General features: G+C 41.9%; 1 protein-coding gene and 1 long non-coding RNA gene across 3 annotated transcripts; both read right to left on the bottom strand.

Moving 5' to 3' along the window:
- Positions 1 to 290: 290 nt before the first annotated feature.
- Positions 291 to 7885, bottom strand: LOC113091743 (uncharacterized). Of its 2 annotated transcripts, XM_026257366.1 has the most exons (7): positions 7660 to 7885; positions 7464 to 7536; positions 4132 to 4340; positions 2059 to 3053; positions 1827 to 1896; positions 799 to 973; positions 291 to 703 (listed from the first exon to the last, which is right to left on the bottom strand). In XM_026257366.1, exons 3-7 carry the CDS (start codon positions 4334 to 4336, stop codon positions 550 to 552), a joined length of 1599 nt encoding a protein of 532 aa, XP_026113151.1. In that variant the 5' UTR covers positions 4337 to 4340; positions 7464 to 7536; positions 7660 to 7885; the 3' UTR covers positions 291 to 549. The 2 variants fall into 2 exon arrangements, with proteins under 2 accessions (XP_026113151.1, XP_026113150.1); XM_026257365.1 differs by having other exon boundaries at positions 7464 to 7885.
- Positions 7886 to 23610: 15725 nt separating this feature from the next.
- Positions 23611 to 25728, bottom strand: LOC113091742 (uncharacterized). The gene is made up of 2 exons (XR_003287428.1): positions 25681 to 25728; positions 23611 to 24043 (listed from the first exon to the last, which is right to left on the bottom strand). It is a non-coding gene; the product is annotated as an uncharacterized LOC113091742 (long non-coding RNA).
- Positions 25729 to 25936: the final 208 nt, after the last annotated feature.

The following is a 25936-nucleotide window of genomic DNA, read 5'->3' as shown; positions in this document are numbered from 1 at the left end:
CTGCTAAGAAAAAAAGGTGGAATTATTTTTCTAGATATTTCTTTGATTTTAGGAATTAACCCTTTGAAGTCTTGCTATTAAACCATGTTTTAATAAAACATACAGATATAGCCTTTGAAACATAAAATTCAACACAAAGTGTAACTTCAGATTTGTTTTATTAAAACTTGAAAACTTGAAAAAAAAAAAGCCACTTTAAATCACAAAATATTCTCAAAATTAGTGGCTGATGCAAGTGGAATGACTAAAACTTAAGCCTCAGAATAAACTTTTGTTTAACTGAATAAACAAAAAATGTACATAACATTTGAAAAAACTAAATGAGTGACTCAGCGAACTGCTGAGAGAATAATAATTACTAAATTATTAGTGAATAAGAGTTACTGAATGAAGAAAGAATTCAATGATGAATGAAGTCAAAATGTAGGTATTCAAGAATGAACACCTGAAAAAATTGTGCGACTAAACACACTAAAAACATGTTTTTGTCATGTGTGAAGAGTATGTGTACGGTGTGTGTGTGGTATGTCAGTGGATGAGTAAGTTTACTTATATGAAGTCCCACTCAAAGTCCATTAGTTTCTTAAGTAGACTGGCAACCCGAGTGTTGACTGATTTTTTTCTGTGGCCGACCTTCCCTGTCCGCTTTGATAGGACTTGTCCACCCTTGGTGCCTTTTTCAGGATTTATTCCAATGAAGCGCCTGAAAAACAAATGCATACATTCAGAATTAGTGTGGGTAAATTTTTCATAACAAGAATGTGAATAGAAATTATCATATGAATCTAAGCATCTAACCTCTGAATGAATTCCAACGTGGATGCAGCCTCAGCTTGGTACTCCACATTGAAATTGTAGAAAGTTGAAAACACAGCAGCAAGTCCAGACAAAAAACTTGGCTGGATGCCCTCACAGATTATTTGCCCCTCAAAACTAATCATCCATTTATGAATGCAGCTTCCTGGTTTTTCACCTAAAACATTTAAAAGAAAAAGCAATGTCAGACAGTCATATAACACAAATTTTCTACTGCCAGATTGCAAACAAATGCAAGGGAAACTGAAATGATTTTACCTAGTCACAAAGCCCTGTTCTTTTAACATAACATATACATTTCAAAATGCTGATTGTGGACTGGTCTGGACAGACACTGAAGTCAACATGTGCATTATACTGTGTATTGTGAAATAGTTGCTGCATTTTTTATGATTTATTTAACTCATTATTTTTGCTCTATACAGTTGAAGGATTAAAAAAAATAAAATTTAGTAATTAATCAGTCCCCCTCACTTTCAAAGAGTTTTAATTTTCAAAACACAAATGAAACTATTTTTAATATTCTTTCATCATTTCTGTTCATCCATTAAAAGTCCAGTCAAATCCAGCGTAAATGGAAACTCAAAACGTGCTAGCCTGACAGACCAGAACAAACCTCACATCAAGCAAGCATGTTTGAGCTTATTTGCTCTGTGTATGCTCAATAATGAATGTTTATACATGAATAAACTAATAAAATTCATCAATTTAAAAAAAACTTTATGAAACTTTTTGAAGCATCATTTTTTTTTTCAATCTTTCAATTGATTAACAAAAATGCTGAAAGAATTGTATAAATATATTCATTTGTTTTCCAAAGATGAATAAAAGTCTTAAGGGCTTGGAATGACATAAGTGTGGGTAAAAGATGGCAGAATATTTATTTTGTGTGACCTGTCCCTTTCAGTGTTGTACAGACGCATTTACCATGTTTTTTGAAATACAGGAAAAACATCCTTAATTGCTTATGTAATAAAATAGACTATACATTCATATAGTTCTATACATACCAAAGAGTATCAGTCGAGGAGTTGAAGGTAGTTCAAGTGTCCTTTCTACATCAGCTGCAGTGGAAGATGCCTAAGAAACAGTAACAATGATCAGGACACAGAGACAGAATACACTAACAATAATGACTTGTATGCATTTTTTAATTTTTAAATTAGGAAAGAGCATGTCTATTTCAGTTGGTGGGACTATAATACCATGGTGGAAAATAAACAACAACAACAAAAATCTTACATTTGCAAAAAGTATCAGCCCTTCCTGAGTCTCAGAGAAGTGAGCCATGAGAAGTTGGATGATGCAGAAGGAAAGCTCGAGGTCTGGCCGCAGAGAAATGACAGTCCTGACATCTGCATTGGTGGGTTTGCTGCTGAAGAACTCCACAATGGCTCTTCCACACTCTTCCATGGCAAGCTCAAGTGCACGCATAACTTTGATATCAGTCAGAAGTTCAAAATGAGCATAAAGCCCTTTCTGAGTGAAAAGGTATGGCCACTGCTTTCTTAAATCAGCGATGGTGGTTGATGGTAATATGTTTATTTGCTGCCGCTGGAGGCAAAAGGTTGTTTCCATAAGTTGCCTAACTTCTGCTTTTTCAACCCCATTTATTCCATCTCGACGGTATATCTCCTCCAGCCACTGACGCTTCTGCTCTACACTTTCATCTGTCTCCTCTGGTGGGACATCAGGCTGGAATCTGGTGCAGCCATATGTATCAGTAGGCCCTCTCTTTAGTCCATCACCAGATGAACGGTGTTGGCGAAAGCTGGTGGTGCGGTTCAGATTTTCAATTCGGTTTTTAATTTGAATTAACAGTGAGGTATAACCATTTCCTAGTACCTGACCATTGTCACGGAGATCAGCAAAACTTTGAGGATACTGGCGGATGATATTTCGGCATACTGTGACACATTGTCCGCGTGTTGGGTTTAGCTCATATTTCCTCATCTCATCTGCCAAAACTCTGACCATTTGTCGCCGTGCTGCTGGTGAAGGTCTCTTGCCATCAGCCACTGCTGAACGAATGTCCATAGGCATTGCAGTCCACGGAATCTGAAATGTCTCTGGCCATGCCTTTTTGATTTGGGAGGATGGACCGCAGTCTTCTGAGCTGCTAGATTCTTGATTTGAGAGTCCACTTGATGCACTGGAGCAAGGAAGGACTGAAGGCGAGCTGACTGATGGTGTAGGGGAAGTAAGAATTTGTAGGTCCAAAGTGACCATCTCTGTCTCTAAAATAGGTAAAGCAGAGGCAACTAACATATGAGATTAACCAAGTTTAAAATTATAATAAAAGAAGAAGAAGAAAAAAAAAAATTATCGCCTCAAAGGCCTGTAAATAAATCAAGTGAATAAATCAAATTTTGCAGGTCACATGCTAAATTTAGAACAATGTACATTTACAACTATTTACAACTATCAGTATCCATTAGTACAAAGACAACTGGGAAATATGCAGGAAGTCCTGGAAATAATCAAATATACTTGAAAAACAAGTAAGAAATAGGTTTCCTGTACTTAGAAGCTTTAAATTAGAAGTTTACTTTCAGAACAAATATTTACAGATAATGTACTTACCCTGTTGTCATCGAAAATTTTCATGCCTTTCTTTAAGTTGTAAAGAATTTTTTTTTTTTTTTATGAAAAATATTTAAAGAATTATCTCCATATAGTGGACTTCAATGGTGCTCACGAGTTTGAATGTCCAAAATGCAGTTTCAATAGAGCTTCAAAGGACTCTAAACGATTCCAGTCGAGGAATAAGGGTCTTATATAGTGAAATGATCTGTCATTTTCTAAAATAAAATCTGCAAAGATGTAGAACTATTTTGAATTGGTAGGAGAAAATGAGATGGGAGTTCTTCAACATACCCCAACTGTATTGACCGGGATTACACAAAACACGCATGTGCATGGCAGAGCTGGACAAGATGAGCATTTGAGGTTAAAAAGTATTTGTATTTTTTTTAAATTACCCATCGTTTTGCTAGATAAGACCCTTATTCCTTGGCTGGGATCGTTTAGAGCCCTTTGAAGCTGCATTGAAACTGCATTTTAGACGTTCAAATTTGCGAGCACCATTGAAGTCCACTATATGGAGATAATTCCTGAAATGTTTTACTCTAAAAACATAATTTCTTTGCAACTGAAGAAAGAAAGGCACGAACATCTTGGAAGACAACGGAATAAGTACATTATCTTTAAATATTTTTTCTGAAAGTGAACTACTCCATTAAAAAAGGCCAGTCAGAGCTACTGCTTAAGAATTAACTCTATATTGCAAAACTGTAATATTTAAATCCTTATTACCTTTTTTAAATGCTTCCAGAAGCTTCCGTAATTGAATGGCCGGCAGTAGGTCAGCAATATCTTCTTGATTCACATATTTCAGGTCTTGTGTAGATTCCAGACCAGAGTTTAATAGCTTGTCTATCAATGCCTGTAGAGTGTCTTTGGAAATTGTTGGCAACGTTCTGAGGATGATACCTCTCAGATCTTCATTCACAATGCTCATTGCACTACAAAGAGGGAAAAGAATGGTGAAGAACAATAAGTGCCATGCCATGAATTGCATACTGAGGTAGAGGGTAATAATCCAGTAGGTCCTCCTGGTTCACACAGTAGTAACAGCCCTTGATTGGTGTGATGCAGTGAACACCTACATCATGTAGACACAAAGCCTTATACCTTTCAGCGACGAAGTAGACTGCAGAGTTTTTATGATTGAGTATCATAATAATCTTACCAACTTCAAGCCCATCCTCATTGTTACTGATAACAACATGTTTTTTTTGTATTTGGTTCCTTTTACAGTTACTTCATGACCAATCAAAGTATTTTCAGGGCCAAAATCATAATTTGCTACTGATTCCCTGATGCTATCACTGTAGTCACATGGAAAAAACTCAGTTGCCTTTTCTATTACAATTGATGGTGGGAAGAGATTGCCAGCACTAAGATATGCTTGTAAAAGCTGGTGTCTTTCTGCAAGGCTTGAGCACACATTTTTAAAGTTACGCAGCTTTCTTGTGCACTGTTTAAAATATGTGTGCTTGCTTTCGAACCTCATAGTCCACAAACGAATAAGTGGACCAAACTGAATGATGAGCTCTGGATAATGGCTCATGTAATGATGCTTAGGTTTAAGCCGATGATGGGGAAAGGCTTGTTTTCTGGAATGCAAATATTCTTCAATAAGGACCCTTAAATAGCCTATCTGGTCAGCAGAAATTGCTGGTGCACAAATCAATGCCACAATTTCTCTTAGTTGTAACACCAGTTGCCATATCTCATTGTCAGCAGGAGATGTAATCTTCTCTCCAATCAACAGTGGTAACAGTCTTAGTAAGCACCAGTTCTGCATAGCATGGCCACTCAGTCTATCACTTCCTGGCCTCACCTCACAAGGTTTGTCATTTGCATCATTACCTAAATATCGGAACTGATCAATCATCCGATTTAATTCAGTGTAAGTGAACTGTTTGTCAACTGTGACAAGATGGTGGATACACAATGCAAGATCAGAGGCAACAACACCTTCAAACAAATCATGCCCAAGACACGGAGGCAACCCAGGTTGACATACATGAAACATAGAAAGGCTGTTGAATAAGGAGTCAAATTTAATACCTCCACTATGAACAGAATGCTCCTCAAGGTTCTGAACATGCTCTTGGTATGACTCTGGTGTCCGAGTGTTAGCTTTGGACAAAGGATCTGTGTGAAACACATCTTTGTCAATTTCACAATATCGACAGAAGTACCTACTGCCACTGAAATTTTCAAGAAAACCTCCGATGTTGTGTGAACCCAGGTTGTCTCCACAAATGGCTCGCAAGATCCCTTTGCATACTTGTCCATCAGGTAGCATTATGCCATTAGTCTCAAGGTCTTGAAGGTCTTTCATCAAGCATCCCATGACCAATTCCTGACCAAAATACTTGAAATCTTGTTCTCTACAAAGAAAAACCAGTTGCATCTGGTCAATACTTGACCGGTTGTGTGACAGTAGGTCTGCAAGTGTGAGATACATAGCTAGTATTTTGTGTTTTTTCTTTCCTGACCCCAGGGGATTAACAACTTCAAATGAATCTTGATAAAGTATCAAGCCTAAAGATGATCTTTCTGTCTGGGCCAAGTTTTTTGTGGTGTTTTCACCATCCCACACATCTTCAAAAATATCCTTCAACTGGATACGGCTGTGAACTTCTCTGTACTGCTTCCACACAGTCTCACAATGAAAAAGGGCTTCAATCGTGTGTTTTACAGGGACATACTGTAAAAAACACTCTTTGCCAGCTTCGTTATGTCCTAGACAAATGGGCATAGGTTCAACATAATTAAAACTGTTCTTGAACACTGTTTTCCTGCGCTGGTCTGTTTTTAGTGTGTGGCTATTACATGCTCTTAAGAGATCATCAGCTTTCAGACTGTCCATGACATCATTAATGGAAGCCTCTGGAACCCCAAGTGCAACCAATTTCTCATTTAGTTTGAAAAGTAGATGTGACTGGTTGACATCATAAACTGACTGCATGTCTTCAATGATAGTCTGAACGACTGAAGATGGAAGCAATAACTTAGCCTGTAATTTCAGATAAAAGAGAGCAAGATTCTTCAAAAATAATGTCTCATCAATATTTTCTGGACTAACCTCCAAATTCTCACTATTTCCAACTACACCAGTATGTTCTCCCGATGTCATATCACTGTCAATATCTTGAAAGCTTTCAGCTTCAGTCACAAGTGATGTGGCAACAATGGATTCATTTAGGTTTACCTCTGTTGAATTTTTATGTTTCCTTGATATGTGAGAGGTAAAGGTGGATATCACTGAAAATGATTGATCACACTGCTTAAAGGGGCATGTCACTCTTCGTCCCTCTTTAATGTGAACTTTAAGATGGGAATAAAACTGAGTTAGTGTATCACATTTGACACTACACAAGTCAACATGGCATGCAAGGTCTACTGCTGGGTACAAATGTGATCTAGGCACCACCACACACTCATTGTGTTGTCTGTAAAGATGTGATTTTAAAGCTGCTAATTTAGCAAATTTCCTGTTACAGTCCTGGATGCAACAATGAAGAAACAAGTTAGGGGTATTGCTGTGAATCCTCATGTGCTTCACATAGACCACTGGAGTACTGCATTGCTGCCCACATAACTGACACTCAAACATGCTGACAGTCTTTAGGCACGAAAAAACGTAACTCAAAAAATCTCAATAACAAAAGAAAATCTCCACAAAAATAAAACTGCCATTGTCCTAATGTACTGGGTAAAGTAACATCGCAATACAAACCAACAACGCAAAAAAAAAAAAAAAAACATGAATTATTCTAACTGATTATTATATCGTGTAACTTATTCTATCAAGCCAACTTAGATCAAAGCAATCCAAAATACAGCCAACATTAAAGAAACAAAACGCCAACACTATTAAAGAAAAACTTCCCTCGGAATACAGTTATGTACAAATTATACACTTTTAGGCATTATATGAAAAGATAGCAAGCTAATATTAGGAAACGAGGTGACGATAATTTCAGCGTGTTACAGATACATAAATATGACTTCGTTGCTATTGTGTTAAAGGCTTACTTTGCAGAATTTATATCATGTTTGATTAAACTCACCTTGTAATCGGGGAATATCTGAATCTATCCAGCTCCAATCTATGATGCCGTTGGCACGTTGACGGTTTTAGCACTGAAATGGACATATTAAACAGTTACAGCCTCAGCATCCACTATTATCACAGTTATTTGCACAGTTATTTGCAGTTGCAAACGTGTATTTTGTGTGAAAGGAGCAAGGCAAAGGTGCACTCACCGGTTAAATCACAATATAAAGACGGATGAAAATCCACATGTGCTTGCTGCAGCTTTCTGTTCCCAAAATACTGTTAAGTACTGTTTTCTTTCCTTCGTGCAATAAATACGGTAAAATAACGTTAAATTTTATCTACGTCATTTCACAGAACGTAAATAAACAAGTAAGCACTGCTTTTTAAGATAACAGGTTTATACTGTTAAAATTTTGACGTAAATTAACAGCAATTTTTAAGAGTGTACCAAACATAATAATGTTTGGTTGTATAATTATGTATGAGGAGGGGGTTATATAGGAATCAGAATGTGGGTTATATGATATTTTACTTGTGTATGTTTTTATGATTAGTGAATGAATCAATGATTTCAAAGTTCAAAATTTTAAATCAATACATGAAAAAAAAGAGATGAATAAAATGGCCACAATCACCTTTACATGCATGTCAAAATTATTAAAAGGACAAACACATAATTTTAGACTACAAGAATTTGACAGAATGGGAAAAATATACATATATCTAATTCAGTAAGTTTCAGAGTAGCATGTGGTTGGTCAAACAGGCAATTTTTGCAAATCCTATGAGAACAGCAGCATCTATAGCATACTGTATCATGTAGAAGTTGTGCTGTTTTTAGAGAGATGTGAAATTCTGCTTTGAGCACTAGAGAGCGATGTTGTGCTTGTGTTACATTTACCAAAGTATCCATTAGAGCGTATTGTATATAATATTGTAAAGAGGTGTAGCTTAAGGTTCAGGGACCAGGCAGAGATGAGCAAACTCACTCCTAGAGGACCACTGCCCTACAAAGTTTTACTCCAACGCTAATCAAACTCACCTGCCTGTAACCTTCTAGTGATCCCAAAGACCATGACTAGCTGGTTCAGGTGTGTTTAATTAGGGTTGTAGTGTAACTCTGCAGGTCAGTGGCCCTCCGGGACAGAGTTTGCCCATCTCTGCACTGTAAAAAAAATGTTGACATTTACAGTTACAAACCCCCAGCTGTGGTTGCCAGAACTTAACTTTAATAACTATGGTAGCAACATTTTAGGATTTAACTTAACAGACTTAACTTTAACTCACATTACAATACCATATTTCATTAACTGATGTAATATTAATGAACCAACATACTGAAGTACTAATATATGTTTTGAACTATTGTAATGCATTGATAAGCACCAGAAACTGGGGGTGATGAGAAAGTCACATGATGAACCAAAGTTCATCACAAACAGCTGAGGAGGGCAATATTTATATATAGAAGGTGCGCACGCTGTCATTCACACAAACACTTATCCCCATCATGGTGACACGATACTGAAATAATGCAATTAACATTAATTTAACAACATTAGATGAAAGATAATACCCTAATATACACAACTGATCAGACAAAAACTAAGAAGAAACATAGTTATTAAAAAAAATGGTTTACATTGCTTTGCCTTGTAAATTAAACAATGACTTTTTCATTTTCACTTCCAAAAATGTATATATATATATATATATATATATATATATATTTTTTTTTTTTTTACAGTATTTTACTGTAATATTACATTAAATGTAATTACATTTATTCACCATATATAGTATGGAAACTTAATGCTAACCAATTAACATGTTTTTACTGTTCACAATATTTTGTTTACACAGTGGGTTAGGGAATGGCTGGTCATTTTAGTTACACTGCTTTGCTCCAGAAAGGGACAGCTGGACATCAAACTCCACTCACTGGCTCTGTAGACAGCAGACAAATTTACTTCCACTTTTCATGGCAATGAAGTCGACATAGGAACTAAACACCTTTGTTTCAACAGAATCTGCATTTCATTTCATTTCAGTGGAAAAGTTGCTAAAAATTATCTTTATTTTATGTATATTGTGCATTCTGGTAAGACATATATTTATTAAGCCGGGCATACACTATTTTTGTGCAATTTCAGCAAGGTACCAACTCACACTGTACGAGTAGATCGCATGCGATGTAAATCCAAAGCTCACGATTTTTATGCAATCACTGTACGGTCCGATCGTTGAGCTGCGATTTGACTGCTCACACTATACGTGGGGAATCAACACATAGGATTCCTCAGAACCTAGATGTTTGTGGCTTTTTCAGAATAAACATGCTCTCCCGGGATAAACCATAAAGGGATAAATGCACTGCTTTGGTGATATGTGCAATTCTGTGTGCTCGGTTTGTAGCCCTGCTTCAATAGTGAGATACCTCACGAGAGGCGACCAAAATTTCTGACATGTCAGAAACTCATTCAACCAAACGATTGCTGGTCGGGTGAGGTTAATCGCCTCTCGTTTCCCCTTGTACACTGCACGAAGACTGCACGACAAACAGCGCATGAAAATGCTGAAAATCGCCCCAACCAAAAAAGAGTCGCACGAATCAGAATTCAGCTCAAAATCGGATGAAAATTGCACAGTGTATGCCCGGCCTTAGACTCTAATTTCCTGTAAATCAGTGCTTCTCAAATCTGCCCTGGAAGAATCCCAGCACTTAAATATTTTATGTCTCCCTCATTTAACACACCTGATTCAGCTTATCAGCTCATTAACTGCAAGCCCCGAATTGGGTGTGTCAGATCAGGGACAAAATGTTGTGAAGTTTTGTGAAGCACAGCATGAAATTAAATGGCGATGAGGCACTATTTCAGTGGTGCCATTGTTAATAGAGAATAAGATACTTCTTCTTTGGACAGTAGGAAAATAAAGCCTCATGAAGCACTGAGGCTTTCCTCTTACTGCTACTGCTTCAATCTGAACACACCTATGGCGTGAACACAGCTTGTCAAAAACTTCCTGAAAGAAATTAAGGTTTGCATTACATTGTATTCCTGTCAAATTAGTACCGTATAAATAGGAAAAAAAATTGTTATAAAGTGAGAATAAAATATGAGTTATTGTGATGACCTCTAGAGGGCAATCTAATGCTGTTTGTATTTGCTGGTATACTAGTGAAGTTACATTCAACGCCGAAACTTCGAAGCTTGTATGAAAAATAACAACACTATCGGAGTGTGATTCGATTTGACAAAAGCATGTGATCTATGTTGTCCGAAGCTTCATTCACCTGAAAACCATGTGACTGCGTTAGTATCTGGTTCAAATAAAGCAAACCTCAGCTCCGTTTCATTTCCATTATATTGCTTACATTTTTTTTAGCATTGTTTTTATGTATATTTTTTTTTTCGTAATTTATATATTGAGCTCAAAAATTAACTTTGGCCATGTAATGTGTCTAAGGACTGAGCAAGAGTTAAAATAAACAAATCATGGATTTAGTTTATGAATTTGTGTTTTATTTATTTTACTTATTTTAGTGACAGTACACCAACACAAATTAATGATTTTGAAAATAAACATTATATAAAATATAATTAAAAAAATCAGTTTTAGAACCAGATGTGAAACGCATGGCTGTAATGGAACATAACATTTCGGAAGGTTTTTTTTTTATGACCACTAGTTGGCCACAACATAAACCATTTTAAAATGCTTCAATTAATAAACAATTGTGAAGTAAACTTTGATGAATCAGAACGCTTCACTTGTCTTCACATTTGTATACTGCTTTGCACTATATGATGAGGTACAATACGATCCAAAAGAGACTGGTGTGCTGTCTGCACACAGAGTTCTCTTTCATGCTTCAGCTGGCTCTGATTGCGTGGCTTCAGTGGAGATATTCCAGGTATCTATGGTCTGAGAAGACTTCAAACTGATGTTAGGCTCACTTCATCTAGTTTCTCCATTCCTCAAATGCCAGTTTAGTTGCCAGATGTTCGCGATTGTCTATTGTAGTTGCACTCTGCCAGGCACAGATTTATGCAATAGAAGGCATGAATGGAGAATGGGAGGTCCACCCTGCCGCTGGGATGACCTCAGATGTGAAAGATAGATCTGGTTTAGGTTGAGACAATTTGGGAAGAAGGCAGGGGAAGCAGATGGTTGAGAGTTTCTTCTGTGTGCTCATACAGACAATACAAACAAAAACTCAAAGCTGTGATTTTTTTTTGCCCCATATCATTATTTTTTGGGGTATCTTGGTTTCATTTTTGTCCCAAGCCCCCATTTAATTTCTGAGCTTGGTGTGTTTGATGTGATGGTGGGGGTTGCAAGTGGGGGTCTCTTTAAGACAGATAGTTAAAGCCACTACTTGCTGTAGTAATTGTCCTATAAAATTGTTTTGGACTTATTTAGTTTGTTTTATGGAGAGCTTCTTATTCAGACTAAGGCGAGGCTGTTAACTACATCTCTTCCCTTTTATTATACACGTTTCTTTCAAAGTCAGAAAATGTATAAAATTGATCTGAGATCATGTAATAAATAAATAAACATATACTTTAGACACTAGCTCATGGGTTCACAGAGATCATCACCACCTAGCGGTCAATTCACTGAAAGTTTTTAAATATTTCACAACAGTTATGGTATAACAAAGTGTCATTTACTGAAATTGTCTTCTTCCATTGTTGATAAACTATTTCCCTGTTAGACACTATAAAGCGGCTTTGACAAAATCATTATCGTATAAAGCGATGTACAAATAAATGTCACTTAATAAAGGTGACTTTGATGGTATGATACTCAGTCTGAACCACTGGTTCCAAACAGATCTTTCTGACATGTAAAGCAACCAATTCAGCAAATAATTTTCATGATCAAAAAAATACCTACACTTCATATGAACAAGCTATCAAGCTATTTGTTTATCTCGATGACATCCTGATCTTCTTCAAGAACGAGTGCAACCATGTCAAACACGTCAGGCGAGTGTTCCAACGGCTGCTTGAGAATTGTTTATTCGACAAGGTGGAGAAGTGCGAGTTTCACGCACGATCGGTTTCATTCCTGGGATTTATTATTTCACCCAAGGGAATCCGAATGTGTCCTGGCAAGTTAAAAGCAGTTGCAGATTGGCCTACCACATATAGTCGTAGAGCGGCCCAGCGATTTCTGGGGTTTGCCAATTTTTACAGGTGGTTCATTCGGAATTTCAGCCAGGTTGCCCTTCCTCAGACGGATCTTACCTCCACTCGAAGATGTATGTCCAAACGGTGCCTATCCCTTCGAGGCCCTGGTCACACATAGCTATGGACTTCATCACAGGCCTACCTCTGTCTAGCAGCAAAACAGTTGTCCTTACTGTGGTTGACAGGTTCTCGAAGGTGGCACATTTTATTCCCCTCCCCAAATTCCCCTCCGCATGGGAGACAGCGACTATAATCCTGGATCACGTTTTCCATATTCATGGCTTCCCAGTGAACGTGGTCTCTGACAGGGGTCCCCAATTTGTGTCTAAGTTTTGGGCAGAGTTCTGTCGACAGCTGGGGGCGACTGAGAGTCTTTCCTCCGGGTATTACCCACAGACAAACTGTCAGCCTGAGCATGCTAAATAGGATCTGGAGAGAGTCTTGCATTGTGTGGCATCCACAGAACTGTCATCTTGGAGTTCCAGATGAACTTTGGTTGAGTACACACATAACTCCTTCCTGGTCTCGTCTACAGGTTTACCAGTGCTGTTTAGGTTACCAGCCACCCCTATTCCCCTCCCAATAATCCAACGCCATTGTTCCATCCCATCACTTGTTTATTCAGAGATGCCTCCATATGTGGAGGGTCGCCAGAGAAGCCCTCACTCAGACTGGTGACAGGATGAAGGCATCGGCAGATCATCACCGTTCTTAGCCGGGACCCAAATTTATTGGACCATTTTCCATCTCTAAGGTGCTCAGTTCGGTGTCGGTTCGACTCAATTTAAACCCCTAGTTGAAGAATATCCACCTGGTGTTTCATGTCTTTAAGATAAAACCCATCATTTGCTCCCCCCTTCAGCCCCAAACCTCTGCCTCCTAGACTAATCGAGGGGTCTCTGGCTCATGAGGTATGGCGACTAATTGATGTGAGACAGAGGGGTAGAGGTTATTAATACCTGGTAGACTGGGAGGGCTATGGTCCGGAGGAGAGATGCTGTGTTCCGGCTCATGGCTCATGCCAGGAGGTGTCTCTGAGGGGGAGAGAGGGGTACTGTCATGGTTCAGGGTGCTTCATCGGCTTTTCTGTCATGTGTGTCCTGTCATTTTCTGCAGCTCGTGACCTGGGCAATCGGCACTGAAACATCACCACTGGTGTGCAGATCATGAGCTGATAGCCCTCACCTGTTGCTTGTTCCCGTTCTCCCTTTTATTCTCTGCTGTATCTGCTGTCAGTAGATTTCTTGTTGTCATTGTGATTGTGCTTTGTGTCTGTTTCCTTACCTTCTTCCGTTGCTGTGCTCAGGATGCCTAGATGAGGAGTCTATCTGTTGGCCATGTGCCCCAGATCCTGTGTCGTTTCCACGTCCCGTTGGACATTGCATCAGAGGTGAACTCCATTGCCTGTGTCCGCAGGTGTCTGTACGGACGGCTCTGGAGTTGACACCAGGTTTCTGTTGGTGTGTGTATCACTACATGTTGGATTATTATTGGATTTTCTTTCGTGCCAAATAAACTGTTGCACGAATCCCCTGCATTTGACTTCTCTCTCTTCACGTTACTGACACAATGTTAAACTTTACCTCAAATTACTTTGATCAAGTTGATGCAATTAACATATAATCACAGTAACCATTATCAGATAAATTCATGTGGTATATGCTGATTTTAAGTGCAATAAACAGGCATGTAAACATTAACACTTTACCATTAAGGGTCAGCGCTGAGTTGATTGTGATATTAGGTGAATCAGTAAGTACTATTTTTTTTCATATCTCCCAGTTTATCTATCTGTTTTACATAATTATTTTGTCTTGTCTGTTTAGATTGTGAAATAACAAATATACATGTATACATGAATAACTTGCTGCGTTCACTGATTTATTGATTTATTGATTTATTCACTGAAGTTGCTGAAACACTTTACTGATATAACTGGTATGTTGCACGTCTGTAACTGAACACATTTTTTGTCAAGAGGTGCTACAGTAAAGTTTCAATGAAAATGTCAGATTACTTTGGGGGGGTGGGGGGTGGGGGGGTTGGGGGCTATAAATTGTATATCTTATAGTCTTTTTGTAGTGTTAATACATTTGCTTTTTATGTCATCATCTTTGATAAAATGTGCAAAACTGAATCATAAAGATATTATAAATGTGTTTTTTACCTGAAAATGTTAAAATAAATCATCTGTGGAATTTCATTAAGTGAAGATTACTTGATCTCACTGTTATTTAATTTAATTTGTTGCCATTGAAACAGCAAGTCTCCATATCATCTGTTGTTACATCTTCATGTCTTTGTATTCTAGAATATGAAGTATCTTTTGTTTTTGAAGAGGTTCAGGCATTTTTATTGTAGTTTGTTTGTTTATCAGGTAAGATAATTTGCCTTCAGAACTTGACTTGCAGTGTCTTTTCTTCGATGCTCACTGTTAATATGTATGGGTTATTCATACTGTTTTGTGGACAGTAACAATGCTGTCTAGTACAATCCAAATAAATAAATAAACACAGGACACAGAACGTCTTGGTTACGTATGTAACCCTCGTTCCCTGAAGGAGGGAACGGAGACGTTACGAATGGGATCTCGCCCGAGAGCCCAATCACCTTCGAGTGGTACAAAACGAGCCAATGGTACACAAAGTACCTTGGTCTGCGGAATTTGCATCGCGAGCTCCGCCCCGCAGAGCGGGTATATAAGGAGCAACGCGAGCAACTCGCATTCAAGTCTTCGCTGAGGAGCCGAGCCAGTGACCCGGCCGTTCAGCGGAACAGCGATGTGGCAAGGGGACGAGGGTTACATACGTAACCAAGACGTTCCCTTTCAGTCGGTCACGTTCGACGTTACGAATGGGGTCCCTTACAAAACGCCACATGGCTGTCTTCCAGCGACCCGTGTGAGTTATAGCACCCTGTCGTGAGGCCAGCACGAGTGAGGGCCTACAGCTCGCACAGAATACGCTGGGTAGCATATTCCAGCTGGACATATGCTAGCAGGCTGCCTGCCCGTGGGAGGACTTACAGAAGCAGGTATCTACCAAGGTGGTGATACATAAGAACTCTGAGGTACCCAGCCCGCAGGGTGGAATTTTCAACGACAGAGCTGGCAAGGGCTTGCCAAGGGAAAGACACATGCTGCGGAGAGACTTACTGTGGACATACACACGTGGGATTACCCAGAAGGGGAATCACGACACATGGAGGCACCTAGTCCCACACATGGCTGACCAAAGGGCATGTACGCAAGTGTTGGACATCAACAGTGCTGGAGGAACCCAGGGTTCTGACTGAGGAACTTACCTGAGGGGAATAGCGCATGCATCCAGTCCGCGGAGTGGAATGGCGAAGCAAGCGGATTGACACCAAGCAGGTCCTTACTGGCCCGAAGGGGCGAGTATCTGGGAGGACACGGGCTCTACACGGAGATTATAAAATCTTGCGAATGTGTTAGGTGTCGCCCAGCCCGCAGCTCTACAGATGTCTGCTAACGAGGCGCCATGCGCCAGCGCCCAGGAGGAAGCTACGCTCCTAGTTGAGTGAGCTCTCACCCTTAGGGGGCATGGCAGGTCTCGGGCCTGATAAGCCAGGACAATAGCATCCACTATCCAGTGGGATAACCTCTGCTTGGAGACAGCCTTTCCCTTCTGCTGGCCTCCATAACAGACAAAGAGCTGGTCTGAGGTCCTAAGGCACCGAGTTCTGTCCACGTAGGTGCGGAGCGCACGTACTGGACAGAGCAGCGCCAGGGCTGGGTCTGCCTCCTCCAGGGGCAGCGCTTGCAAGTTCACCACCTGATCCCTAAAAGGAGTTGTGGGAACTTTGGGCACGTACCCAGGCCGGGGTCTCAAGATAACGTGAGAGTTAGCCGGCCCGAATTCCAGGCACGCTTCGTCAACTGAAAATGCCTGCAGGTCCCCAACCCTCTTCACCCAAGCCAAAGCCGTCAGGAGCGCAGTTTTCAAAGATAAAAACTTTAGCTCTACTGAGAGCAAGGGTTCGAAGGGAGCTCTCTGCAGTGCTGATAGAACCACTGCGAGGTCCCAAGAGGGGACTTGCTGAGGGCGAGGCGGATTGAGCCTCCTTGCTCCTCTCAGGAACCTAATGATCAGATCGTGCCTTCCAAGAGACTTACCTTCAACAGGGTCATGGTGAGCCGAAATGGCAGCCACATAGACCTTGAGGGTGGAAGGAGACAGCCTTCGTTCCAACCCCTCCTGAAGAAAGGAAAGCACTGACCCAATCGGGCATTTCCAGGGGTCCTCACGCCGTGAAGAACACCAAGTGACGAAGAGGTTCCACTTCAAAGCATAGGCATGTCTGGTGGACATGGCTCTAGCTGAAGTGATGGTAGCTACCACCTGTGGTGGCAAGGTACCTAAACCTTCCGTGACCCGTCCAGAACCCACACATGTAGGTTCCACAGATCGGGACGTGGGTGCCAGAGGGTGCCCCGTCTCTGAGAAAGAAGGTCCCTCCTCAGAGGAATTGGCCAGGGAGGGGCTGTCGCGAGGAGTACAAGTTCGGGGAACCAGGTCCGGCCGGGCCAAAAAGGCGCAACCATGAGGACCTGCTCCTCGTCCTCCCTGATCTTGCACAACGTCTGTGCAAGAAGGCTCACTGGGGGAAACGCATACTTGCGCAGGCCCAGCGGCCAGCTGTGTGCCAGGGCGTCCGTGCCAAGGGTGCCCTCGGTCAGGGAGTAAAACAAATGGCAGTGGGAATTTTCTGGAGAGGCAAACAGGTCTACCTGGGCGTCTCCGAAGTGTTCCCAGATCAGCTGAACCGACTGGGGGTGGAGTCTCCATTCCCCGGGGCGAGACTGCTGTCGTGAGAGCTCGTCGGCTGCACGATTGAGCCTGCCTGGAATGTGAATGGCACGAAGCGACCTCAGATGCTTGTGACTCCACAGGAGGAGATGGTGAGCGAGTTGCGACATGCGACGGGAGCGTAGACCACCCTGATGGTTGATGTACGCTACGGTCGCAGTGTTGTCCGTACGGACCAGAACGTGCTTGTCCTTCAGCAGGGCCCTGAAGCGGTGCAGAGCAAGACGTACTGCTAGCAACTCGAGGCAATTGACATGCCACTGAAGTCGGGGTCCTGGCCAGGAGCCTGACGCAGCATGCCCATTGCACATGGCACCCCAGCCCGTGGCAGAGGCATCTGTTGACACAACAACATGTCTGGACACCGGTTCTAGGGGCACGCCGGCCCGTAGAAACGAGGGGTCCAACCACGGGGTGAAGTATCGACGGCAGGCCGGAGTGATGGTCACTCGGAGCGTGCCCTGTTGCCATGCCCATCTCGGGACTCGGTCGTGAAGCCAGTGCTGAAGCGGTCTCATATGGAGTAGTCCGAGCGGTATGACTGCCGCCGCGGACGCCATATGCCCCAGGAGCCTCTGAAACAGTTTCAGTGGAACCGCTCTCTTGCCCTCGAATTGTCTCAGGCAACTCAGCAGTGACTGCGCGCGCTCGTTTGTAAGCTGCGCGAACATGGCGACCGAGTCTATTTCCATACCGAGAAAAGAGATCCTCTGCACAGTGGAGAGTTTGCTCTTTTCCCAGTTGACCTGAAGACCCAGTCGGGCGAGGTGTCTGAGCACCAGATCCCTGTGCTCGCACAACCGCTCTCGAGAGTGAGCTAGGATCAGCCAGTCGTCGAGGTAGTTGAGGATACGGACACCCTGTTCCCTGAGAGGAGCCAGGGCTCCCTCCGCAACCTTCGTAAAGACGCGGGGAGAGAGGGCCAACCCGAATGGGAGAACCTTGTACTGATATGCCTGCCCCTCGAAAGCAAACCGAAGAAACGGTCTGTGTCGAGGAAGAATGGAGACATGAAAGTACGCGTCCTTCAGGTCGATCGCTGCAAACCAATCCATCGGACGAATGCATTCGAAAATGCGCTTGGGCGTTAGCATCTTGAACGGGAGTCTGTGCAGAGCTCGGTTCAAGGCACGCAGGTCCAGGATTGGCCGTAACCCACCTGTCTTCTTGGGTACTATGAAGTAAGGGCTGTAAAAGCCGGACTTCATGTCGGCTGGAGGGACCGGCGCTATCGCGCCCTTTGCCAGCAGGATCGCGACCTCCGCGCGCATGACAGGGGCATCTTTGCCCACCATCGTCGCGTGGACACCCCGAAACCTGGGGGGACGCCGGGCAAACTGAATCGCGTAGCCGAGCCTGAGCGTCCGGATGAGCCAGCGGGAAGGCCTGGGGAGCTCTAGCCAGGCTCCCAGGAACCGAACCAGCGGGGTCAAGGGGACTACAGGCGTACCCACAGTGGGGCAGCGTGGTGGAGCGTGGTGACAGCCCCGGCATGGGAGGCATAGCGTCCCTTAGCGGGGGCGGAGTGCGGGCACTCGTCTGACTGCAAGTGGCAAAGAGGGCATGAGAAGGCGAAGCGTTCTTGAGCCGTCTTTGCATGGAAATTGGCAAGGGGAGAGGGGAACGAGAGCGGCGAGGAAGCACGTCGCCAGCTGTCATTCGTGGCCTCTTGGGACCCGGAGGTAGAGGAAACAGCTCTTTTAGTGAAGATTTGGGTACCACTGGCCGCAGGGCCAGTGGCGGAACCAAAGGAAAACGAGAACAAAGGATTCTCCCCCGGCCCTCCTCCGGGGGAAGGAGTGGTCCTGCTACCATCTCCTGATGAGCTGACGTCTCCAACTCCAGGTCGCCCGTCTCAGGAACGCCGCTTGGCCTGGCATTTGGCAGGTTTAGGGGCAGAGACGGGTTGCGCCGCCCTTCTGCGGCCATCTCCTCGCTGCGGCCAGGGTGAAGGCTGCTGCTGTGGCTGAGCGGGAGTGGAGGAGGCCGCAGGGGGGCGCCCTCGGCGACGAGCAGGCTGAGGTTGCGCCGGCGGCGGGGTGGAAGCAGCAGAGGGCCGCCGGGGCAGGATGTGTCTGAAGGCCTCAGACTGCTTCTGGGCGGCAGAGAACTGCTGGGCAAAGCTCTCTACCGCGTCGCCGAAGAGGCCATCCTGGGAGACCGGGGAGTTGAGGAGCTGAGCTCGATCAGACTCCCTCATGTCTGCCAGGTTCAGCCATAGGTGGCACTCCTGGACCACCAAAGTGGACATCACCTGACCCAAGGAGCGCGCAGTGACCTTCGTCGCCCGGAGAGCGAGGTCGGTTGCAGTGCGCGCCTCCTGCAAAACCCCTGGGTCAGCACTGCCCTTGTGCAGCTGCCGGAGCAGCTTGGCCTGATAGACCTGCAGAGAGGCCATGGCATGCAGGGCAGAAGCGGCCTGGCCCGCAGCTCTGTAAGCCTTGGCCACAAGCGTGGATGAGAACTTACAGGCTTTGGAGGGCAGCTTGGGACCACCACGCCAAGCGGAGGCGCTCTGTGGACACAGTTGCATCGCAACAGAACGCTCCACCGGGGGAACCCCAGCATACCCCTTGGCCGCCCCGCCATCGAGGGCAGTGAAGGCTGAGGAAGAACCAGAACGGTTTCGGGCAGTTAAAGGTGCCTTCCATGAACTTGTTACTTCCTGGTGCACTTCCGGGAAGAAAGGAACCAGAGGGGGGTGCTGGCGATCCGCATGAGCAGCCCCCAGGAACCAATCATCCAGCCTCGAGCGCTCAGGACAGGGTGGAGGATTCCACTCAAGCCCGATGCTCTCCGCTGCCCGGGAAAGCACGGCCGTCGGCTCGGGATCAGACTCGGACAACGCTGGCACTCCCGAGGGAGGCAACGCAGCCGAACCCTCATCTCCCGAGGACTCAAGCCCGCCTTGTGATGCGGCGATCGACATACGGTCCTCTTCGCGAGCCCCGAATGAGATGTCAGGAGCCTGAGAGGGTCCAGCAAACTCATCTGGGAACTCAACCGGCTGCGGCGTATGTGAGGGGGGTGTGGCCCGAGGAGGTTCGCTCGTCGGGGAAGCCCACACGGTAACCCTCAGATCACCCTGGCCACCAGCCGAAGTAGCTCTCTTAAGAGAAGAAGAGCTAGAACGGGGTGTGGCAGAGGGGACTCTATACCTTTTAAGGTAATCGAGTCTTGATCTCAACGCCGAGATGTTCATGTCCCCGCAATGAGAACATGAGCCATCCACGAACGCAGTCTCAGCGTGCTGGAAGCCCAGACACGTGACACAGCGATCGTGACCGTCACGAGGAGCGATATATCGACCACACCCAGAAACACACGGGCGAAATGACATCTTTAAAAAGACGCAAATCGGCCCGTAACTCTTTTGTGAGAGAAATTTGTCTCTTTTAGAGGTGTTGAAGCGCTCAGGGGAACGCGGGAGCTGTCGCAGGAAACCCAGACGAACCGCTGAATCGCGCCGTCACACCAACACCAGCTCTTGCTTGTAAACACTCCGGTGATTGCAGCAAGCGATGTGCTCGGCTCCGAAGCGAAAGCTTGAGTGCGAGTTGCTCGCGTTGCTCCTTATATACCCGCTCTGCGGGGCGGAGCTCGCGATGCAAATTCCGCAGACCAAGGTACTTTGTGTACCATTGGCTCGTTTTGTACCACTCGAAGGTGATTGGGCTCTCGGGCGAGATCCCATTCGTAACGTCGAACGTGACCGACTGAAAGGGAACAACGCATTACACATATATCATAAACGAAACTGGACAAAGATCTAGCTTAACTATACTGATTAACTCATGAGAAACTAAGGAAACTAACTAGATGAGGAAAATGGGAACAAAGTCAAGCAGGAATCTTTTTTTTTTTATTAAAAAAAGATTAAATTTTCTCCCTCTGACAAGATATATATATTTTTTTTTAATCTCTTCAGAGGGAGAAAATGTTCACTGTAACATTTTTACATTGCTCTGTGTAACATGGCAGAGGTAATAGGGTGGACCTGGTATATATATATATATATATATATATATATATATATATATATATATACATATATATATATATATATAAATTATTTATATATATAGGCTAACATTACTAGAAAAGTTTTCTAAAATGAGGGAAAGAGAGAAAAGATTATGACTGTTTCTTTGTTTGTAGAGGTGCTTTCCATCCAAAGAAATGATGTCACTTCTTTCAAGTCATGTGATTAAGGGCATATGCTTAAGATAGAGAGACATAAATGCATACATTCATACATGCATCCATATGTGTATTTAGACTTTAGACTAGTGCTGTGCTCGCTGTCTTCACAGTGTTAAGGTAAGGTCATGTGAATTTATGAATGAACCATTTGTTTTAAATTCTTCTTTGTCTAATGACGTTTTATTACACACACACACACACACACACACACACACACACACACACACACACACACACACACACACACACACACACATATAGTATTTTATATTATAACTTTATTTTATGTTCAAAAATGCTATATTATATTTAAATATACAAAGAGTTCAGATGCAAAATCCTCTTAGTGCCATCTGAAATGTTCTTCTAAAAATTAAAACATTTAGCAGGCTCCTATGTTTAGGTTCAGTAATTGTAATAATTGCATATTTTCATATGCATAAATCCCTTTCTGTTTCATTAAGGTGAAACAATTGAATTAAATATAGAAGCTTGATAAAAATTATCATTTTAGATGAAAATTTCCGATGACACTTAGTGGCTTTTGCTTCTGAGCTCTTCATATTTGTTTGTGAGCGTATGCTTATAGACATGCTGGGGTTGCTGGAGAAATTACATACAATTACACAAACAAATAAAACATTATCATAATAAGCCACAACTGCATAACAGAGTACTGTGCGGTTAAATCCCTAAATTATTCATACTCATATAAAGTTATGCAATGTGGGAGTAAGCATGATGTTTTGACGTCACAATCGTGTTGCATTGTGGTATACAGAGCTCTCTGAAGTGTGCACACAGTGTAATCGAAGGGACGAAAGTCTGTCTATATAAACATCCCTCATCCACTTGAGGAAACAGAGCCTGGGATTCCCCAAGAAGGAAGTGCTCAGGAAAGTTTGCAAGTGTATGTCTAGAAGAGGAAGGCACGCGTGAAGATTCAAGGTGGGCTCTTTAACAGTAAACAACCAACCACCAAAAGTACCTTTAGTAACCACATAGCAAAAACCACCTTATAACCACATATATGTTAAATTAATGTTATACTTAAACAATGGATTTATGATTACCATCACAAAAATGAAGTACAAAAATGATCATTGTTATTGTTCACTTTATTTGCTGTAATTAATCTGTGGACTATGTCTATGTGTGCATTTTCATATCTCTTTGGGTGTTGCACAAATCCTTTGGGAAACTTGTGTATGAATGAATTAGTGGAAAATAACATTGGTTATAAGGAAATTCTGCAGTATTTTGAGACAAGTCTTAGTGATATAATCATAGAATTATACATTCAACTGACAATTGAAACGTTTACTATAAATGTGTGAATGACAGTTCATCATAAATAACTGTCTGTTTGACAGTTTGTTAAAAAGCAAAAGCATCATTCAATAATGAAATGCTGATCTGTGTTATTGGGAAACTGTTCTGATTTGTTTTACCTTTGTTAGCAAAATAAGACAAACACTGTTAATAAGTATTGTATTAATTCATTTTTTCTTGTACAGCTGCACTGTACTTCAACAGTTGTATTTTAAGGTGTTTTCTGTAAAGTAGAAGTCAAACTGTGAGTATCATGAGCAGGGATGGAAAAAAAAAACACACACACCTTCAACCACACGCTGTTCACAGACACACTCCTGACGCCTCAGACGCACACTGGCATCAAACACCAACCGCTAGCAGTAGACATGCTCAAGCAAAAACCCGTCTGTACAGAATGAGTCTACTTTGACTACTTTTTTATGAGTAGTGTGCATCTATGTTTTGCATTTGTAGATACACACACATAGTTTTTACACTTTAAGGGGATAGTTTCTACCATCAGATACTCACCCTGTCGCTCCAAACCCATAAGACTTTTGTTCATCTCCAGAACACACATGAAGGTGTTTAATATTCTCATCGGTTTACATTATCCACTGAAAGTCCACGCAAGCAACCTCTTCAAGCTCCAAATAGTTCATAAACACATTATGCTTTGATTCACATAGAAACTTTGATGCACATGTGTTGAGCAAATCAAATATGCTAAACATAGAAACTTAAACCTGCATATCTGATGTGCAAGAAATAATTAGGATCATTCTTCCATATCAAGTAAATTAATGGATGAAAAAAAAAGATAATAGAACATTAAAAATAACTAATTTGTGTTCCAGAGATTAATTAAAGTATTGTGGGTTTTATATCACGTTGTCTTTATAAATGTTGAACAATCTCAAAACTCAATAATAGACTGAATACAGAAGTTTAAGTGAGAGTTATCACACAGCTGGAGCAGGTTCTTAGAATGATCATCTTCTTATGGCGACAGATGCATACGCTACGTGAGTCTCCTCTTCAGTTCTCTAAAAAAAAATACATTAAACAACGCATCACACAAGATATAATAATAACAAAATTATAATGGTAAAAATATTTGCGCTCCTGTTTCTGTGAAGGTTATTTGAGGCAGATTGAGATTCTCGGTGGTTTAGCTTCAAGCTGTTTATTTTTTTTTTGAATACTTTAGACACTGTTTTTTGACAACGAAAGCAAATTCAGGGCCTAAATTTCAGTTTCATGGGGGTGCGGGGGGTTGTTTCGGGTGGGAAGCGTGCAATCTGTGATCGCATGCAGTTTCTGGCGCTTAAGAAAGCGTGGACTGGCTTTCATATGTGCACTGTTTCTTTTTCTTTTTTTTTTTTACTTTCAAAATCAATCACGTACAGTAAGGAGGTAGGGGGGTACGGTAATTCATTCGGGGAGGCAAGGCCCACTAATTTTATAATGCGAATTGAGGTATAGAATTATTAAAAGAGCAGATAAATTACTTAATTATTCATTGTATTGTTCTTTTTTTTTCACATTTTTATGTTAATATGTAATACAAGTTATTTGATAACGAGGGCATAGTCAGGGCCATCCTCAGCTCATGCGGGGCCAGGTGTGAGGTACCTTAAGCACGGTGTCCCCCAAAGGATGGTCCTGGGCTTAGTTTTGTTTTGCTTGAAATGTGTGTATTTTTGTAAGATTGTCTACTTTTTGTAAGACACCTATTAATTACTGGTTAATAACATGACTGCAATAAAGTAATAGCCTAGCATGCAATAACTTGTTTACAGGATATATATTGTAATGCATTTTATATAATTTAGGCACTCATAGGCTACAGTTTGACTGAATGTTGTAATTCAACATTCCAAGGGAATTCAATCTAACTAATCTAATGTTTTCTCATCTTGAAATTGCTCATGCTTTACTCCTCAACAGTTCACCATGCTCTTAATGATCAATGCCATCTCTTGAAGGCCAGGATTTCCCAACACTCATCATTAGAACCCATTTACACATGGCTTTCGATTCTCACTCGTACTTGCTCTTATGAAAATGTACTATAGTACATATAGCATTTGTTATAATGACAGAAACAATAGATAAAACATGCCACAGTTCATATACTAATCTAACAGATTGTGCTATTGGTGGATCTCATGTGATTTATATGTTACTGTCCAGCCCTTGCGCCAGTAAACACACCATCATTTCTTGATAAGTAATAAGTATTCTTATGGTACTATTGTGAGTGTACAAAACTGCACCGGTCTAACGGTTTGCAAACATATAAACGTGATACAAGCTGCATAGAACAATTCACAGTTTTTTCAAATGCATAACTACCTACAGAAGTGTGACCATCTTTGAACAGACCTGTGAAGCATTTCATTGGCTGTGAAGCAGCATGTGGAATTTCACACTAGAATTTCCAGCCTGTTAGTGCAAGCTATGTGGTCTGTTATGTTGCATTTCGCTGCAAAATGCATATCTTGCTGGAAAATGCAAATCTTACAGCAACATATGACAATACAAACAAATTCTGTTCCACCGACACTGACATACGGTAAACGGGGAAGTAATTGAAATCAGTTACAGTACTATTCAGATTTAATACCCTATAGATCGATAGAATTGGCATGGAGACTCAACACAGATTGAATGAACTTACCGATTGTGCTTTTCTTTTGTAGAAAGTTGGCTCAGCATAAGTGATCATTTTCTACAGAAGTCTCAACTGTTCGAACAACAATAAATGCATTTTAAAAGTCAATCTTAACTAGATCTGTTTATTACAAAATATATGTCATTATCAAGGCTCAAATGGAAGTATTAATGCATTTTTAAATCATTTTAAATTATTTTAAGTTCTTAGCAGATTGCAGTAATTATATATATATATATATATATATGTATATATATATATA

This window comes from Carassius auratus, unplaced genomic scaffold (assembly GCF_003368295.1).
Source record: "Carassius auratus strain Wakin unplaced genomic scaffold, ASM336829v1 scaf_tig00214279, whole genome shotgun sequence".
Classification (NCBI taxonomy): Eukaryota; Metazoa; Chordata; class Actinopteri; order Cypriniformes; family Cyprinidae; genus Carassius; species Carassius auratus.
The sequence above is the reverse complement of the archived record's forward strand: the minus strand, read 5'-3'. Positions and strand labels throughout refer to the sequence as shown.

Coding starts and splice junctions, on each gene's coding strand:
- LOC113091743 (XM_026257365.1), bottom strand. CDS start 7,549: ATGTCCATTTCAGTGCTAAAACCGTCAACGTGCCAACGGCATCATAGA. Junction 4,341..7,463: donor AGATATTCCCCGATTACAAG/GTGAGTTTAATC, acceptor CCCTCTTTGTAG/TGCAATGAGCATTGTGAATG. Junction 1,897..2,058: donor GGCTGATACTTTTTGCAAAT/GTAAGATTTTTG, acceptor ACTGTTTCTTAG/GCATCTTCCACTGCAGCTGA.